Source organism: Solea senegalensis, linkage group LG7, assembly GCF_019176455.1.
Source record: "Solea senegalensis isolate Sse05_10M linkage group LG7, IFAPA_SoseM_1, whole genome shotgun sequence".
In the NCBI taxonomy this organism is placed as follows: domain Eukaryota; kingdom Metazoa; phylum Chordata; class Actinopteri; order Pleuronectiformes; family Soleidae; genus Solea; species Solea senegalensis.
This window is the reverse complement of record NC_058027.1, coordinates 22182254-22195958: the sequence shown is the minus strand read 5'-3', so window position 1 is coordinate 22195958 and position 13705 is coordinate 22182254. Positions and strand designations below refer to the sequence as shown.

At 46.1% G+C, this 13705-nt stretch overlaps 1 protein-coding gene across 1 annotated transcript in view; it reads left to right on the top strand.

The window, feature by feature from the left end:
• Window positions 1-13705, top strand: part of gse1b (Gse1 coiled-coil protein b) — a 153639-nt gene that overhangs the window by 40854 nt on the left and 99080 nt on the right. The window contains 1 exon segment of the mRNA XM_044029538.1: window positions 3728-3860. Coding sequence (XP_043885473.1) covers window positions 3728-3860 — 133 coding nt within the window.

The window sequence follows — 13705 nt, the reverse complement described above, 5'->3', positions numbered from 1 at the left end:
TACCTGCTTGGTGGCACTGAGTTAACTGGCAGAAAAAGAGAATCACATCTAATTAGAGAATCAATTAACCAGTAGCATTTTTTTTTTTTTTTCAAAATCCCACAAAAAAACTATTTTTGAACAAATATACAGTGTAAATATTATCCAAACTATTTAGGCTGTAAAAATGTGCTTGTAAACTGTGGAAAATTAAACATGAACCCAACATTGTCCTGCAAACCACACATGGCACATTCCCTGCCATGTGTGGGAAACAAAGGGAAACATATTTGAAAAATAATAACAATTTATGTTATCACTATCTATACAGATCGCACCCCAGTCAAAGCCCAGACCCCTGCCAGCAAGAGTAAATGTTTGGTGCTTTAAACGAGGGAACACTGTTCAGTTAGATGGGTCATGGGTCATCCCCTTGTAATTGTGGGTCATAATTGACCATGCAATTCCCACCCCTAATGTAAATTCTTCTTATGCTGCATCACATGATCTCATCTCCAGTCCTGTGTTCCTTATCGATCTCTGTTCACCTCCGCTGACGAACTTATCGACACCTTCAAGTGCATTTCCTGTCCGGTCTGTCTGCACCGTTTATGGATGGTCTTGCCCCCCCACACCGTGGACACATGCACACACCCACAATCCCCCTCTTTGTATTGATGTATCCATTTGTTTTCGACTCCATCCCCCTGCTTAATAAATCCGGGAGGTGTTGTGCACGGCTCAAGTATCGACAGGCACAGCCATGGTGTAAGGAGCTTGTCTCTGAAGAGGCCCCGTTTAGGAGTGTTTGTGTGCGTATGAGACGAGTGCATCACTTCTAGGGAGTTACACTGAGCGGTGAGTTTGTGCGAGACGCCGTCAGCAGCTGCTTCATGAGGCTGACAGGTGAGACGTGGATGGAGACGGACAGATGACTAGAGAGATTGTGACTGTCTTGACAAACAAGACTGACTTACACAGGCACACGAGTGCTCACAATTTCCTTGTGCAAGCCTGCAGGCTCTTCCAGCGCCCTGCATATCTGCAGCATCCGCCCAAGATCAGTGCAGAGCTGCAAACATCGTGATCCTTTGAGGGCACAGCACTCTGCTCTGTTGTCTGATTTAGGCTGGCAGGCCCTTTCCATGTCCCACAACATCATCCATCAACCAGCGTTCCCCTCACTGATTAGAAATGATAATGCTGAACCCTGGAATCGACCTCAATTAGCACTGCCTCTATGGATTTTCCCATTTCACCTCCTGACACTTCTACTCACATTTTACATCGCCATGCTCTATTCCCGCAAAATTATTATATAACAAAGATGTGCATTTAAACCCATGACACAGTCGTTCAATTATACAAAACTGTAGCTTCATGAAGCGTCGTTTTTTTTAAATATTTGCTTTAGCAGTATTATTTGGTTGGTTGTTCCAGTTTAAAATGTGCATTTCATTGTCCCCAGAGGATGATACTTTTACACGATCACCAATCAGCTGGTTAAAATGTTCAGAATCAACATTATTAGAGATTATTAGCTTCAAACTCATTTCAGTTAAAGTCAGTGTGTTCCTGAACACCTCACTGAGCTGCAAGTAGACTGCAACAGCAAAGTATAAAATAATAATAATAATAATAATAATAATAATAAATAAAACAAATAAAAACTCCCAGGGCACAGAATCACGTATGGAAGAAATAATAATATATATCTCTACAGTATACTAGTGTGTGCAGTAACCATTTTAACAAACTGTATAATGAGACTGACTTCCTCTTAATAAATGCAGGTTATAGATTATAGCTCATAGCTTACTGTTTGGTAACCAAATTAGCACTGTTCCATGTTATGGCTAAAATGATGGGTCTTAAAAGAAGGTATGGACAAACCTATGAACAGTGATCAATAGTGTGTCTATGACGTGTACGTTGCACTTAAGTCCATGTAAATTCTCCTCACAGTCTCTTACAGCTGTGGCTGCATATTAAATATCCACTGCAGCATTTACTCAACTTTTTACGGCTATCTTCAGGCACTCGTGGTACTTGGTTGTGTAATGGCTGTTATTTTTGTTTCATTCAGAAAAAGAGACTTCAGAAAACAGTGTCCACCAAAACTGCTGCAGCCCTGAACCGTCATGTCACACTTGCGTTGGGCTCGTTGTCCACTTTGCGTTTCGCCGACCCACAATAACACGCGTTCAACAATTACGATGTGCAGGAACGGCGATCTATGTGTACGATCAAATCCTGGCCTCAAGACCCGCACACCATCTGTCACTGGCTGCCATCTGTTTTTGTTAAGAGAAGCGAGCGGTGTCTCAATAATTAAATAATAAAGGCTTGTGGCCATGAGCTGCTGAGTTTGGGAGTTTGAGCTTGAAAAAGTTTGGATATCAAATCATAGAATCAGGATTGTTGTATTTGCTTTCTGGTGTCGACATAATCCGTCGGCTCAGACATGACGGTTTACCTGCACGCGTGTGTTTTTTTGCTCACGCCTGACGTGCTCGGGATTCAGACAGGAGGAGGCACACCCAGTGTGTCTGACGAGGAGGATAATGTACTCAGCAAAGCAAACACATTGCTCGGAGTGTGAGTCCTCAGCTTTAACAAAGGCGGATTTCATTGTTAATTGAGGTTCGGGTTATTGCTGTTATGGGCTTGAAGAGGAGACAGGTGGGCAGGTCTGAGAGAGGATTGTAACCCGACAGAAACATTCTCCTCACATGCACATGGATTTACATACAGTGAAAGTCCCATAAACATGTCATTTTTTCCCCCCCACACTCTGTCTTTAACTGTAGGAGGAAACATCAGTGTGTGTCAATGCATCACAAAACCACAAGTGTGTGTGTGTGTGTGTGAATTTAAGCACAGATGCACACACACACACACGCGCTGAAGCTAACTACTTCCCCCTGGCTCTTCATGAGAAGTCATTAAGAATGTGTCTGTGTGTTTTATTTTTAGCAGTGTGTGTGTGTGTGTGTGTTAAGGAGGGGTAGTGGAGTCTCATCAGTCTTCAGGGCCTCCTGCTCTGTCGCTCTGTGTCTCCGTCTCCGACTGAGAGCTATGTATATTTCATAAGCCCAGGGTGCCTTTTTGTCTTAAGATGCGCCGCACCTCGCCGTCTGTCTCTCCGCAAGTCATCAATGGAGGGAGCCATCACATCACAGCTTCTTTTAAACTCTCCCCTACTCCTCCCCGCTCTCTCTTCCCTCACTAACAGCCACCCTCTGCTTCTCCCACTTCTTTTCATGGTCAACTTGTTTCTCTTCTGCTGCCTCGTTCTCTCTTTCCACTGTGGAGGGAAGAGCAGAGCAAAGCAGAGCACATCCAAAGCCGACTCTGGCTGTCAGGAAAAGTCTCTCTCGCTCTCTCTGTTACTGTTCGCCTTTTGATTCTGTCTATCTGTCTGTCACTTCATGGAAGGGACACTTCTTCACCCGGCGCTGCATCCCCTGTAGCTGTGGTACTTTTCATCACAGAAACTGTGACGGCAGCTAAAAATAGTCGCGCCGGAGTTGGAGTTGGATCAGCAGTTAATCTACTTGATTTGCATCGCCGGCCCCTTGTTGTGTTAAAGTGATTATTATGCAAATATTGCAGTTGTGGACACAAAATAAAGTGCAATTACGTAACATTTTCAGGCATAATCTTATTCAGAGAAACATACCCTACAATGACTCATTAAGACACATTAAGGATGCTAATCATGTTTCTGTGTATGTGTATTTTTCAGGCTAGTGCTGTGATTGAGGGTCCGGCCGAGACCAGTAAGGAGGAGAACTCAGGTTCAGGGTCCTCTCAGCCTGACCGCACCCCTTCTCACCCTGTGACCTCGGAGCCAGAGAAAGCGGACCCCCAACTTCCCAGTGAGTACTGCTCTCCCACATTACCTGACGTATTTCTTGACGTGGTTCCTCTACATGACCTCAAAGGACGCACGGCAAAGTCTCAAACAAGAATGTGCCGCACTTTCAGAACATAATACTGCGTGTCTTCACATAGCAGGGATGTTTTTTTTTTTTTTTCTGCCGCTATACAGCAAGTGTCAAGGAACAGGAGGTCACACCCCTGGAGTGAATGAGATGAGGTCTGAGGAGGCTCTATCCCTGCAGACTGGCACATTTTCTTTTCGAGCTCTGCTCTCCATGTTCTGTCACGTCTCCAGTGCATCTTCTTCTTGCACCTCGTCACACACCTCCATCACAACATTCGACTTTATATACATGTAACCCTCTCAAATATAGGCCTACTAGTTTAACGCTGTCCTGAACAGGTTGTTGTTAGGATGCTGGTAAAGGAGAGGATGGAGGGGACAGAGTGAGAGACTGAGAGATGAGGTAGAAGATGTCACAGTGAAGCAGGCGTGTGTGCATGTGTGTGTGTGTGAGTGTGCCCTGGGGGTGGGCCATCATGACACTGAGTTTTGGAGCTTAGTGCGTTTATGTGGAAAGTGCTGCTGTCTGTTCTTATCAGTGTAGCTACACTGCCATTTCACCAGGTGTCTCTTCCCTCTACCTCTTGTCTTTCATAGTAAAGATTTAGTGTTTGTTAATCTATTTTTTCCCCCTTCCTACCTTTATTTATTTATTTATTTATTTTTTTTAATTTAGCTCTTTCTCTATCTGTCACTTTTGCTCTCAGGTCTCTCCCACATAGACTCTCTGCTGTGTTTAGCCGCGAGGGCCCCCCTGTCATTTACACAGAACTCATCTCATGCTCTCTTTCCAAATGAACACACCCCAACCACACACACACACACACACACACACACACACACACACACACTACCTAAACAACCACGACACACTGAGAGGCATTCGGTTAAACAGTCACGACAAAGGAGGCCGCCACCCACAGACGTACACGCGTACGTGCAGAAGAACCCTGACTGTCCCTCCCAGTGGTCGAGTGTTGGCTGAGAAACAGGGGGTTTTTCATGAGTTATTTAAAGTGCTCTCCGTCATGTGCCGTGCCGTGGCTCACACGGCTGACACAACACGGACCACTTCCTCTGCGCAGGTTAGAAACGTGACATGAGACACGCTTGCGGCGTGCACACAGAAAGAAGAGTTAAAGAGGTGCACAATCAGGCGTGATCCGGAGACGGAGTCGGGGTTTTGAAGGCCTAAATGGGTCGTGGTGTGAGACTGATCACTGCGGACAGTTGTAGTCCTGCTGATCGCTGCACTTAGCTCTCTGCTGGGCTTTAATTGTGCCGAGGTGAATATTTAATGTTTTAATGGCTCTAGTTCTATATTTAATGTTTGCGCTGACCAGTGGTGTTCAGAGCAGGGGATAGAGTGCACCACAGATTAGATGTGGGTATTTGTGAATGTGTGAGGGAGACATTTTCAAATCAGATCAAAAATGCTTCATTCGTGGAGAGAAGGAGGAACCAGCCCCTAATTTCAAACACCTAAACATACCGTACATGTATTTGTGAGAATATCGCTTTAAAACGTCGCATTTCTTTTTAATCAGAATAAGATAATAACATGTCATCATCAGTCAGGGTAACAATGTGTCTCTGTATTGGTGTCTTGTCCCACTCCTACTCCTAACATACTGTGGTCCTTCATTCGCTCTCATCAGACAGGAATGTTAGTCGTAACGGAGAAAATACGGTGACATGTGAGCTGACCCATGAAGACATCCACTGAGACCTTCGTATACAACAGCAGTCGCTCAGGATCAAAACAAGCAAACAGTCGATACATCATTATCAGTGTTGACGGACCGGAGAAGGGAGGGACACACGGGACTAATATGAGAGTCTCCTTTGTCTTTATCATCACAATCCTTTGTCCTCGATTTTTGCATTGACGTGATACATATTCTAAGAATCATGCGTGTTTATTTCTGTGCTCACACATGTGCCTTGGCATGTTTTCGTCCACATGCTGCGGATGTGATTGTCACGAGAAGAGCTTTGATTGTGTTTTGATTGCGGCGGCACAGCTGGACTTGGCAGGCTCGGCAGTCTTGTGTGCTTGGCCAGTGGCCAGTTCAATACAATTACAATTACCCGCCAAGGGAGCCGCGGAGAACCTCCGAAGACGGGGAGTGGGTGCCGGTTGGGGCGCAGAGGGGGGGTAATTCCCAATATCTGGCAACCTGCATTTTTCTGGGAGGAGAGGCTCGATGTCTGAGCTGTTGCTTTGGCTGCTGTGGTTAACAGTTCAAATTAAGAGTCTTGCATGGCGCGCACAGCGGCTCGGTTCAATCCACGATCGGACGCGGTCAGAGAGCACACACACACACACACACACACACATGTGAAATGATGTTTCCAGACAGGTGTCTCTCTGTCTCTGTGACCAGCAGGTGGAGTAGTGAGAGAAAAGCTGAGGGGTGATTATGAGAGGGAAGATGTGGTGAGAGGATGACAGGGACATTGAATAGAGAGGTGGGGGTGTGGGGGTGTGTGTTTGGATAGGGGTTTGTCTTTCTCCCTCCTCTGTAGGGATAGCAGGAGGGTGGACTGAATAGCCTTGCTGATAGAAGAGTGTGTGTCTCTGTGTGTGTGTGTGTGTGTGTGTGTGTGTCTACAAATGCCTCTGGAGACCTGGGTATAAAGAGTCCCTTGGCAGCACCACACTTGGCAGAGCGCCACCTCCCTGCCCTCTTTTTCTAGCCCAGTGTCTTTTTCCTGCATTTTATATGAGGCGAGGCAGCCTAAAAAATCAAATACGTGTCCCCCATTGTCTGCACCTCTGACATCTTCTTCTGCAGGGGGACAAAACAAACAAACTCCACGGCAGTTTTCTTTATTTATCTATTTTCTCTTCATCCATCCATTTGAGTAATTCCGTAATGCAATGTAGCGATCGCAGGATTTTTAAGAAACGGAGCTCTGTTCAGTCGTGTGTGGCGCCAGTCGTGGCGGGCAGAGGGAAATCAGTCAGGAGACAGTGGGTTTGGCACCGTGCCACAGTTATTAGCCACTCACAGGGTGGGCACGGGGGTTATGCCCCGACTCAATCCCTCACTGTGTTTGCATTTGTGCACTTAATGCGTGAGTTTGTGCGAGTGTGGTGTTTGAGTTCGGATTCTCTCTCTCTGGTCGTCACTCCTGGTTGATTTGTGCCCTTTCCAACACATTCCTGCCACTGAGAGCCTGAGAACAGACCATTAACCCTCAGACTTTCTCCCGTTTGCTCTTTTTTTCCTTCTCTCATCTCTCCGTCACTCTCTCCTCTTCTCTCTGGATGGCTCTGATTTGATTTATTGACTATGGTTCTCTCATTCCGAGCCTGGGAGCCAGGAAGAGTAGATCCATGGAGAGACCTATAGCAGAGCTGCCTGCAGCTCATCAGCTGATACATCGGCAGACTGGAGCACTAATAAATGAGCGCTGTCGCCATTCAGGAAGTAATAAACCTCTCTTAATTCCTCCCTCTTAATTATTTCCTTTTCAAGGCCCGCACAAATTACACTAAACGATGACGGCATCGGAGCAGGTTTTCTGTTATTTCAGGTGAATATCTGGCTCAGGATCTTTAACTTAGGGCTCGGACGATTTATTATATTGTATTGTAATCTGATTAATATTCATAGCTGTGATTTTAAATTAAAATATACCCGTACGTCATGTCAAAATGAAATAGGACTCTGGTACATGTTTTTTTTTAACTGAGGTTACAGACATGTCGAAGCAGCAGCCTTCAAAAGCAATGACCACTTAGTGAGAGACCTCCAGAGTCTGAACTTTGACCTTCCATTCACTGGGAAACAGGTGTTAATGCGGGGGTTAAGCCTCACTGCCTGTGTGTTATCTTGTCTATTTGTATTTATTAAACTACAAACGCCACACAACAATCTGCCACCTTAAAAAGAACTTAAGGAGTGCAGATCGATACATAATTGAAAGCTGTATTATTGGATTTCCTCTATGTGTCCTTTGGACATTTTTTTTTCCTTTTTTGTTATCTTGTCAGTATCTCTTCCTCTCATCCCTATCATATCACCGTTCGTCCTCCTGCTTCTCTGAAACCGGATGATTGCAGTTATCTTCCTCGCGACCTACCTACGGTCTCTCGCCCCTTCTCTTTGCATCTGTCACTGTGTTGCCTCCCCTCCCATACTCCCCTCCACTGTCGGAGGATTCTGCTGCGACTAAGTGCTTTTTGCTGTCTCGCTGTAGGTGGGACTGTAATAAAGCTTGTTAGTGGAAGGCATGGGTCACACTGTCGCACGCTCTTTGACTTCCTTCTGTGAAGTCCCGCCTTCACCCCATACACCCCCACAACCACACAGCCCTACTAACGTCCCTTGTGCCGTTCCTTCAAGATCCTTTCCCCCTTCTTCCCCCATTTCATTTTCTCTTACCGAAATTGTGCTCCTTGACTTGTCTCTTATGTTTCTCACTCTCTCTCGGTTTCCTTGCCAGCACTTTCAGGAACATGATGAAGACAGCAACAGGAGACACCACACACACACACACACACACACACACACACACACACACACACACACACACACACACACACACACACACACACACACACACACGGCCATTGTTCTTAGGGCACTGTATTGATTTCCAATCACTTCTTAGTCCTTAAACGTCCTTACAGTTCCTTGCAAATTAGGCTCTGCCTCATCAGGACCAGTTTTTGGTCTCCACGAGGACAGATGGTCCTGGCAAGGTCAGTATTTATGCAGTGCACGTACACACATTATCCCTAATCTTAACCATAACCAGTTATTGCCTAAAAACCCTGACCTCAACACAACCGCAATATAAATCAAAGCCCTAAACTTAACCGCTTCCTCAGGAATGAGGTTCTGCCTCATTTAGGACTAGGTCTTGGTCCCCCGTGAGGACGCACATTAACACGTGACCTGTTTTGTGTAGAGGAAGCTGATTTCCATGCAGCCTGCTGGTTTACTATAGAAACATGAGAGGCTGGATAGCAGGAGCAGCTGGGCAAACAATACAACCTCACCTGGAGTCATTTACATGGATTGTGTGTGTGTGTGCATGTGTGTGTGTGTGTGTGTGTGCATACGCACGTGCTCGCACCCTCAAATATGGCTTGTCCACTGTTCCAGCCACAGGATGGCAACACTGAGCCTATTCTTTCAATGGATCCTCCTTTGCTGCTTCTCTGTGAACCACCATTCATTCACATGCACCCTCGCCCACACACACACACACACACACACACACACATGCGCGCGCATGCACAGAGCCCTCTTTAGTCTGAGTTAGCCCAGGCTTGTAAGGTGACAGAGAGCAGTGAATAATTTAGTCGTGGCCGTGTTAATGGCTGACAGAGAACACGGCCCTGCTGCCCTGCTGTTGGCCCATTACTATTACAGTCTGTTTCACTCTCACTCTTTTCTCTCCCTCTTCATTGTCCCTTTCTCCTCCATTCACGGTCTTGCTCTTGATCTAAATGTCACTTATTGTGTGAGGAACAAATGGACGTAATTGTCGCCGACCTAAAATAAAAAAATGGATCATCATAAATATTTGAGGGGCTTTGTGAATTTGTCATTGTTTCATGGTCGTTATTTGGTGCCTGACGAAGGAATTACTGCCTTGATTTTTTTCCCTGTTCACGAGAAGCCGTCCATGCTTTCATCTCCAGTAGACTGTCCTCGACTATCGTGACAGTCTTCTGCTGCTAGTTTACAAATCACTAAATGGTTTAGGTCCAGAATACATTAATGAGATTATATGAAAAGAATATAAACCTCGTAGGACTCTGAGATCTAACTGACTCAGGCCAGAGTTGATGAAGCAGGATTTAATTTAGTGGAACAAACTACCACGTGGAAGTGAAATCCAGGTTAAAAACAATTATTTTCTCACATGCTTATAACAAGCCCTTTTAACGCATTTTAAATTTGTAATCTCCTTCACTTTACATTCTTTTACATTATTATCGTTGGCTCCATTTTAGTCTCACGTTTCCGAATACTACTTAGCAATAGTAATGCACATTGACTTATGTTATACGACAGTTTCTTTCCGAGCTATTTTAAACTCGCACGTGTGATCAGTGGCTAAATAAATGTCCTGTTGTTGTGTTTTTGAACTGTATCTGAAAATGACTTTTCACATCCTCTGTGGTTTCTGTTTTTCCACCTCGCCTTCTCATTATCCACCTGTCTGACGTATGTGTGTGTGTGTGTGTGTATGAGTCGGTCAGTCAAGCACTGTTAATGTTGTGATTGTCCCACTGGGCTCCATTTCTCCTTGTGTGTGACATGGGAGACAAATAATATGTCCCTAACACTAATGCAATCACATACACTAAACAAATTATATCTGTGTCCTTCTCTCTCTCTCTCTCTTATTCTTCATTTCTTTCACTCTCAGTTCAACCATGAGGACGTTTCATGTGGCATACGTGGTTTTCCGCGTGTACAGTCTGTCTGTGTGTGTGTGTTTATGTTAGGTTCTCCATGCTTCGCTCCATTTTTCTCTCTGATACAATCAGTCTGAGTGTGTTTGGGGCAGTAGGAGCCACGAAGCCTGGCAGAGCAGCGCTGAGGTCTGGCCAAGCTCACACAGACTCGATGGAAATTGGGAGTGATGTGTCCACACTGAAACACCCCATCGTTGGGACTCCCCACCAGCCTCTCTGGCTCCAGCTTGGCTGATGGAGTCCAGCTGGAGGTGGAGAGGAGGTGGTCCACCCGTGTCTCTCCTCTCCTTGAGCATCAGTCTTTCATATGAAAATGATCATCTCCTCATCTTCTCTACTCTTCTGTACCTACCGCGTCAGCCTGGGTCATTCTTTCTGACAAAAGTCAGCACTCGACGAACACAAGGACATACAAATGGGGGTGGAGTCTCTCACACTCGCACACACACACACACTCACACCCAGAACCTTTGAGTTGGGGGGGGTCATGATTGAGGTGTGCCATTAATTAGCTGGCAGTGGCTGTTGCAGCGATGTAATGGTAGGGTGTAATTAATTAGGTGGCATGTGCACAGTGGGAGAAACAAAAAGGGCAAGGAGAGACAGAGTGAGAGCAAAATATCGGCTATCAGTCCTCCTTTTATCCTCTGAGCTTAGATGAGTTCCCCTAATGAGAAAAAATGAGACGCTCTCAACCGGGGGAAGAAAGCATTTTGTCTTTTACATGTTCTCTCTGCCTCTCCTCTGCTTTGCCGTTCTGTCACTGCCTTGTTTTCCTTTTCATCTACCATCACATCCAGGCTGTTGCCGGTGGGGGTGCCGTGTGAAGTTGGAGTAACCAGGCATAGATCTCCAGCAGTAAGGCGGCCTCTGGGACTTGTCCAGACGCATGCATTGCGTACAACAGCAGGAAGTGTGCCACGGAGCAGAAACTGTATGGATCAGACGAGTGCTTTGTGGAATTCCCCGACATGAAGGATGCTCTCCTGCTGCATGTGTGCTGGTGACACAAGTTATCGTTGGAGAGATCTCAAAAAAAGAGACAGATCTCATATAAAGGAGACGCAAGAGGGTTCACAGATCAGCACTGGATCATTGACCTCATTGTGACACACTGTGCGCGCGTGTATTTCTGTGTGTGTGTGTGTCACAGGTGTAAGTGTAGTGCAGGGTATCCGTTTACAGACACCGCAGACAATCTCAACAGCTGTCAACCCGTCCGCTTTAAGAGCATCATGAATATTTAGATGCGTGGAAAGGACACGCCCTCAAAAAACACTCTTCCTGAGTGAGATTAAAAGTCATTCAGACAAAATCCATCACTCACTCACTCACACACACACACACACACACACAAATGCACCTCTCCTCCTTGTGTAAAATGACAGTTGAGTGGCTGCCTGGCTTTCTCAATCCCGGGTGACTGAACCCGTCCCGTGTGACAGGTTTATGGACAGTTAGCCCATGTCGGCTGAGATGGACAGCTATTTACAACCCAGCATTAGACACTTTGGTCACCGGCAGTTAGCATAAATCCCCTGATGGGATCAGCCAGTGGATAATACACATTGGTGGCAATGTCACCATGTAAATCACCAAATACACACGCGTGTGCTATATACAGCAGGTGATCTCTCTGTCCTTTTTAGCCTCGCTAATGCTACAGTCGGCACACCGACGCGTCCTGCATGCAAACGTCCCGTGCTCGCACTGTAGATCTGTATCTCGGTTATTTACGGCCCCCTGCCATGGCGTTAACAACCGGCACTTGCTTTTCCTTCTTCCATCTCTCTCTCTCGCCCCCCCCCTTCAACTATCATTTAGCTTTATGAGGTGTCCTAAAAGAGGCCTGGGATGTGCACCCCTCTCTCGTCTCCTTTATGTCAGCGATATTGATATCCGCCATAAGTCTGACACGCCACTCTGTGTTACTGAGGAGAAATTGATGACAGTCAAGGTGTGACAGGAGGGAGGAGTTGTGAGCGTTTGGCTGCGTGAATGCTGGAGGAGTCTGAGTTTGTATGGAACGAGGCCCTCTCCAAGTGTGCTCTGCATGCAGACCCACTCATGAAGGGAAAGAGAGGAGCCCGTTCAGCAAAAATGGCAGGTTAAGAAAAGAAGAAGACCACCCGATTTGTGCATGTGTTTATGAGCTTTCCCTCTGTGGCCGTTTATAAGGTCCGTCTCTCAGAGTGAGCGCGTCGTGAAACTCTATGAAATCCTCAACCCGCCTGTCTGCTGCTGTCTGTGTGTGTCTCCTCACTGCAAATGTGTGAATGTGTGTTTGCGTGTGCAGTTCCGTTATCTATCGGCGTCCTCACCAACCATCTGTCTCACACTCTGGCAGGATAATCAAAGCCCGACTCTCTTTGCATTGTGTCCATACATCTCTGCGTGTGCCGCTTGTCGGAGGTGCACAGCACCACCCCGGTGTGATGCAACAGTGCAACACCTGGCCATTGTTCACAAGAGAGCTCACACTTGCATTTAACTGGCTGTGTCACTGCAAGGGCCTACTTCAGAGGACATCAGAGTGATCTCACATGAAGAGACGTTAATGGTCCAACATTGAGTCACGGTAACTTGCTCAGCGAATAGAATTTAGGTTTTTTCAGATGTGGCTCAACAGAGTGATGAGTAAAGCTGTTTACAGTGCAGATTTTCTTATGTGTGTGTGTGTGTGAACGCTCTGACTACTGGTGGGTATTTTGTTTTGTTTTTTTATTCTCTCGGGGATAAAGGAAAGGTTTTGTTTGATTAATTAATGCTGTTAGACGCGAATGTAAATGATCAAAGGAGCGCATTTGCATTCTGCATTTAATTATTCATGAGATGCGATTGCTTATGAATTAGGACACCTGCATCTCCTCGCAAGCTCAGACACTCACTCATGCACATGTGTGCGCATCGTCACACACACACACACACACACACACACACGAGGACATGTGACCTGGTGTGTTAAACAGGCCTGTGTGTCATCCTGGTCTGTGTGCACTGGGATGCAGGTCACTACGGGTTCACGTCAGTGTTATTAGGTTACGTTGCCGCTCTGGCTGCGGTTCAAACGTTCTGATTAGGTTACCGCGTGGCGCTAAAGCTCGGACTGTCACACTGGCTGTATGATTCATCTCCATGGAGACAAGAGAAGAAGCTCTAATCGAATTACCCCCACTGTTGTCATCTCAAACTAAAGTAGAGGGCCGCTTGGCACGAATAAGGCAAGAGAGGTGTCAGAGATGAAGAGGCAGAGAGCACTGTGTGGAGGGTGTTAAAAAAAAGAATTCAAGTGGAAGAGAATAGAAGGATCTGATGCGAGCCACACAGAGAGC